Source organism: Tupaia chinensis, unplaced genomic scaffold (genome assembly GCF_000334495.1).
Source record: "Tupaia chinensis unplaced genomic scaffold, TupChi_1.0 Scaffold138060_1, whole genome shotgun sequence".
In the NCBI taxonomy this organism is placed as follows: domain Eukaryota; kingdom Metazoa; phylum Chordata; class Mammalia; order Scandentia; family Tupaiidae; genus Tupaia; species Tupaia belangeri.
The window spans coordinates 459537-465251 of NW_006197961.1; the positions used below are offsets into that span (position 1 = coordinate 459537).

At 56.9% G+C, this 5715-nt stretch overlaps 2 protein-coding genes across 2 annotated transcripts in view; one reads left to right on the forward strand and one right to left on the reverse strand.

Annotated features, from left to right (window-relative positions):
• The window catches only part of GCDH (glutaryl-CoA dehydrogenase), a gene marked incomplete at its 5' end in the record, with an annotated part of 7388 nt that extends 3399 nt beyond the window's left edge, over positions 1-3989 (forward strand). The window contains 4 exon segments of the mRNA XM_014592642.2: positions 523-626; positions 886-1011; positions 1220-1380; positions 3675-3989. Coding sequence (XP_014448128.1) covers positions 523-626; positions 886-1011; positions 1220-1380; positions 3675-3748 — 465 coding nt within the window.
• A 989-nt stretch (positions 3990-4978) lies between these two features.
• The window catches only part of SYCE2 (synaptonemal complex central element protein 2), a 17792-nt gene continuing 17055 nt past the window's right edge, over positions 4979-5715 (reverse strand). The window contains exon 5 of the mRNA XM_027776774.1: positions 4979-4991. Within this exon, the coding sequence (XP_027632575.1) occupies positions 4979-4991 (13 nt within the window). The remainder of the gene's footprint in view (positions 4992-5715) is intronic.

Here is a 5715-nt window from a genome sequence, read left to right on the forward strand (position 1 = left end):
GAAGGGATTGCGGCGTGACCATCCCCCCTGGGGGGTGATTTCTCGCTTTTTGTCTCTCTGTCTCTCTCTGTCTGTCTGGTGAGCGCACGCGCCCTATAGTGAAAAAATCTCTCAAAATAAATAAATAAATAAATAAATAAATAAAGTTAAATAAAATGATTCCTAAAAAAAATAAAAGAACAGCATGGTTGGCCATGTGGGATCTGGCTTTCTTAACCGCCAGCCACGGAGCCAGCCCAAAGCTGCCCCTCTTTGGTGACTGTCACACTCATACTGGCTCTGCCCGGGACACGGGCCTGAGCCAGGCAGAGCTTTGACCCTGCATCTTCCCGGCTCCGCGCCAGCTGGCCCCAGCTTGGAGAGCTGCACATCACCGAGCAGGCATGCCAGGCGTGTGCCTCGGTGCCATGGCTCTGGGTCCTCTTTCTGGGGTGTCTGGGAGGAGGCTTTCCCCTGCCTCGGCTGGTTCTGTCAGGCCCTCTCAGCATCTGGGGTGCTGACGGCCCCCCGTCAACCCTGCAGGGTCCCTTCGGCTGCCTGAACAACGCCCGGTACGGCATCACGTGGGGCGTGCTGGGAGCCGCCGAGTTCTGCTTGCACACGGCCCGACAGTACGCCCTGGACAGGTGTGTGGGGGCTGCCATGCAGCCTGGGGGGGTGGGGGCACTTGGGTTCTATTCCACACCCTGCTGACACCCCAGCCCCGGCCCTCCAAGCCTGCGTTCCCTGCTCCGAGAAGCGGCCCGTGAGGTCATTCCAAGTAGTTCAGGGCAGGGGTGAGCTCGGGGGTGCTGATGCAGCCTAGGAGGCTCCCGGGGTCCTGGAAAGGGACGGCAGTGGGGGAGCAGGCTTCCCCTGTGCCTGACCCTGTCCCTGCCCACCTAGGATCCAGTTTGGCGTCCCCTTGGCCAGGAACCAGCTGATTCAGAAGAAGCTGGCGGACATGCTCACGGAGATCGCGCTGGGCCTCCACGCCTGCCTGCAGCTCGGCCGCCTGAAGGACCAGGACAAGTAGGGGTGGTGTAGGGGAGCAGGGGGCAGCAAGGCCTGTGGTCCCCCTCCAGGGGAGGTCCTTCCCACCTGGCGGTCCCAGGGACCCGCCCTGCTAGTCGCTGCTGTGACTGTAACTCGGGAGTCCCCTCCCCTCGGCTGAGTCTGCCCGGGTGCCCACACAGGGCCAGTGACCCCCAAGCTCGTCCCACGCCTGTCCCACTCCCAGGGCCACCCCGGAGATGGTCTCTCTGCTGAAGAGGAATAACTGCGGGAAAGCCTTGGACATCGCCCGCCAGGCCCGGGACATGCTGGGGGGGAACGGGATTTGTGACGAGTATCACGTGATCCGGCACGTCATGAACCTGGAGTCGGTGAACACCTACGAAGGTGGGGGCCAGACCGTGGGGGCGCCATGTCGGCCCGTGTCTGGGGAAGGGGGCAGCCCTGAGTGGGGTACAGCGGGCTGTGACCAAGTGGCAGATGTGGGGGAGCAGAGGTGTGAGCCTCACAGGCCCGATCAGGCCCAGGTGCCTGTCGTGCTCGGGAGGAGGGATGTTCTTAAGACTGGGGTGTGGCCTCCAGGGGCACCCCCCGAATGAGCCACGGTTCCTAGACAGCTGGGGGACAAGGAAGTGAGAGTGAAGCTATGTAGGAAGTCCCACTCCACTTTGCGTTAAAAGAAAAGAAGTGGGACCAGCAGTTGGCGTAATGGCTATGTCGCTGGACTCCCACGTGGTCAACCGCGGTTCGCGTCCCGGACCCGGTGGCTTAAACTCACGCCGGGCGCATGTGTGTGCGTGCCCAAGATCCCGAGAGGAGAATGGAGGAGAAGGGATTGTGGCGTGACCATCCCCCGGGGGGTGATTTCTCGCTTTCTGTTTCTCTGTCTCTCTCTGTCTGTCTGGCGAGCGCACACGCCCTATAGCAAAAACCTCTCTCAAAAAAAAAAAAAAGAAAGAAAGAAAAGAACTGGGACCAGCAGAGGGCCGAATGGTTACGTCACTGGACTCTCAGAGAGTCGACCATAGTTCAAGTCCCAGACCCAGTGGCTTAAACTTACACTGGGCATGATTTCTAGAATGTGCTCAGCATGAGGAGAATGGAGGCTTAGAAGGGATTGCGGCATCGCCATCCACCTGGGGGGTGATTTCTTGCTATCTCTGTCTCTCTGTGTCTCTTTGGTGAGCACATGCGCCCTATAGCAAACATCTCTCTTTAAAAAGAAAAAAAGAATGACCCCTCAGGACTGGGCCGGCTCCGCGCCTGGTGGTCAAGGCAGCTGGATCTCACACGGCTGATGATGCAGTTCGAGTCCCAGACCTGGCAGCCTGAGGAGCAGGCTGGCACATGTGTGTGCACACTCACAAAGTTGACAGGAGGGAGGAGAGGGCACTGCGCCATGACCCTCTCTCCCTTGGTCACACATCCTCTAGGGAAAACAAAACAGAATGACCCTGCAGACAAGTGGAGGGGCCCTCACATGGCTTTACGCAGCAGAGGGATGGGCCAGATTGGTGCTTAGGGAGTGAACTGAATTATTCGACCCTGCAAGAGGGAGGCCATGACCTCTGCCTCTGCCCCAAGCAGCAGGGAAGGAGCAGTATACCCAGACACGAGGGAGGGAATATGGGGGACTCGGGTGGGGGGAGGTCAGCGAGGACCAGCGGCTGTTTCCTCTCCTGACCCTCCCACAGACACCTGGCTACCTGGCTACTGAGCCTCCACGGAAGCATGGCTGGTTGAAGACCAAAGTTTTTTTTTTTTGAGAGGTTTTTTTCTGTAGGGCATGTGTGCTTGCCAGAGAGACAGAGCTAGAAAGCAAGACAGCCCCCAGGGGGGATGGCCACGCCGCAATCCTTTTCTCCTCCATTTCCCTCTTGGGATTTTGGGCACACACAAACATGAGTTTTAAGTCACCGGGTCCAGGACTCGAACCACGCGTGACCACATGGGAGTCTAGTGATATAACCCTTACGCGTCTGCTGCCCGAAGATGAAAACATTTAATAAACGGCGGGGTTGGGGTGCCGTGACTGCTGGGTATGGCGTCCGCCAAGGCTGGGCCCTCAGCTGGGACTAGGCTCATTGCATTTTTGGGTCGAGCACAAGGAACTTAGGAGTTTTTTAGTTTTTTTTTTTATTTAAATTTTTATTTTTTTTCATTTTGCCAAGATGCAATTCAGAACAGTGAAAAACAGTTTTCTCAGTATGGCCCAAACAGCGGCCTCCGCACCTTCTCTGGTGGCTGTCACTAAAACATGGAGCTCCCGGTGGCCATCAGCATTCGCTGTCTTTGTGGGTCTGCTCTTCAGAAGTAGTGGCCTGGGGGGGAAACCAGCAGTTAGCATAATGGCTATGTCGCTGGACTCCCACGTAGTCAACCGCGGTTCGTGCCCTGGACCCGGTGGCTTAAAACTCATGCCGGGCGTGTGTGTGTGCGTGCCCAAGATCCCGAGAGGAGAATGGAGGAGAAGGGATTGCGGCATGGCCATCCCCCCTGGGGGGTGATTTCTCGCTTTCTGTCTCTATGTCTCTCTCTGTCTGTCTGGCGAATGCACGGGCCCTATAGCAAAAACCTCTCAAAAAAAAAGGAAGTAGTGGCCTGGGGGGACAGGAAGGTGGCCTTTACAGGGCAGCTGCGGGCCGGGAAGGTGCTAACCCGACTCTGTGAACCTCGTCCAGGGACCCACGACATCCACGCCTTGATCCTGGGAAGAGCAATCACGGGCATGCAGGCGTTCACGGCCGGCAAGTGAAGATACTTTGTGGAGGCCCGGCTGCCCTGCAGCCCCTTCCCAGAGAGACTCTGGGGGGCCGGGGCCTGGGCCCTGCGCCCTGAGCTGAGTAACGGAGCAGGCAGAAGAAGCCACTGATGGCCGGAAGTAAGGGACATGGACTTAAATATCTGAATTTTGCTCTGAAGGCCTCAGAGGTGCTCTTTGAAAGAAGCTGGGATTCTCTTTACAGCCCTTCTCCACCCCCCGCTCCTCCCCGGACGTGGGTGACAATGGGCTCCACTCTCCCGGGACAGAAGCTTCTCCTGGCCGGAGGAGCAGGGACGGGGAAGGAGGTGGGCCTTGTATCTGACCACGCAGACCCTGGACACCCAGAGCTCCCCATGCGCCCTCTGGCCCTCCCAGCCGGGGGTAGTGCCTTATGCTGGGTGCGGTGCAGGACAGGGATGAGGGAGAGAAATAAACATGACGCTGGGTTGGGGCCGGCAGTGGCGTCACCCTTAATCACCACGCCACTTGCCGGCCCCAACCCAGCATGTTGGACTCCCACATGGTCGACCCCGGTTTGAGTCCCGGACTTGGCGACTTGCTTTCTCACTTTCTCTCTCTCATTCTGTTACTCTCTGGTCAATTAAAAAATAACTAAAAGTTAAATAAAAATACTTCTTAAATAAAAAGATGATGTTGAACCACGCATGCTCGTAGCTACCCAAGGAGCAGTTTCGGCTGCAGGAGGAGAGGATGCACTCAGGGGCCACGGGTCACGGGGATGCGGCAGGGGTTTTCTGCAGTGGTCAGGCCGTGTGGGAGGCTTAGGCCCCGCTATGATCAGTGGCTCCACCCAGGCCCCCGGGCACGTGTCAGTGCTGCAGGGTCAGGGCTGTGGGCAGAGGACAGGCGTGCAGACGACTGCATCCTTCCTGTCACCACACACTGTGGGAATGACGGTGGTCCAGCTTCCGGGAGCCCGTGGCCCCTGTGGGGTGAGGGCCGGCCTGGCTTCTGCCCGCACTGACCGTCAGCTGAGACGGGACACGGCCGTTCCCCGCCAAGTCCCCCGAGGGTTCACGCCTACCTCGGGCGGGACGCACAGGTCTTTGTACACGGTCTCCACGGTGTGGCAGACCTGCTTGAGCTCGGCCTCCAGGTGGCTGATCTTGGCCATCTTCTGGGTGAACTCTTGCAGCTTCTCCTGGATGACCTTGTTGTGGTGGTCGTAGATCTGGTACATCCTCTCCTCCAGCTTCTCCGTCAGGTCCGAGACCTTCCAAGGAGGAAGACGTGTTCTTGGAAACCAAATGAGGCATCGCTAGACACTGGTTCTAAGCGGATCTCTCAGATTCCTGCGGTTTATCTTATATAAATGGTAAACGCAGGGGCTGGCCCTGTGGCGCAGCCGTAATGTGCTGCTCGAGAGAAGCTGGATCCCACGTGGTGACCTTGGTTCAAATCCCTGTCAAGGTCATTCTGAGACTTGCCCTGTGTACACGCAAGCGCCCAGGATCTGACGGGCTAAAGGACTGGCAGAAAGGGATCGCTGTGTGACCAGACCCCATAGAGGGTGCTCCTCTCTCTCTCTCCCCCCCTCATTGTCATGTGCACACGCATGTGCTGTATCATGAATTTTTTTTCAAAGAGATATTTATTTTATGTATTTATTATTTTTTAATTTGACCAGAGAGAGACAGAAAGTGAAGGAAAGTGAGAAAGCAAGCACCATGGCTGGGACTCAAACCACAGTTGGCCACGTGGGAGTCCAGCACCTTAGCAACTATGCTACCTGCTGGTTCCTCTAACATGAATTTTTTTAAAATTATTTTTAAGTGCCTTTTTTTTTTTTAAGTGCCTTTTTTTTGTTTTTTTGAGAGATTTTCACTGTAGGGCGCGTGTGCTCGCCAGACAGAGACATAGAGACAGAAAGCGAGAAATCACCCCCCAGGGGGGATGGTCACGCCGCAATCCCTTCTCCTCCATTCTCCTCTCGGGAT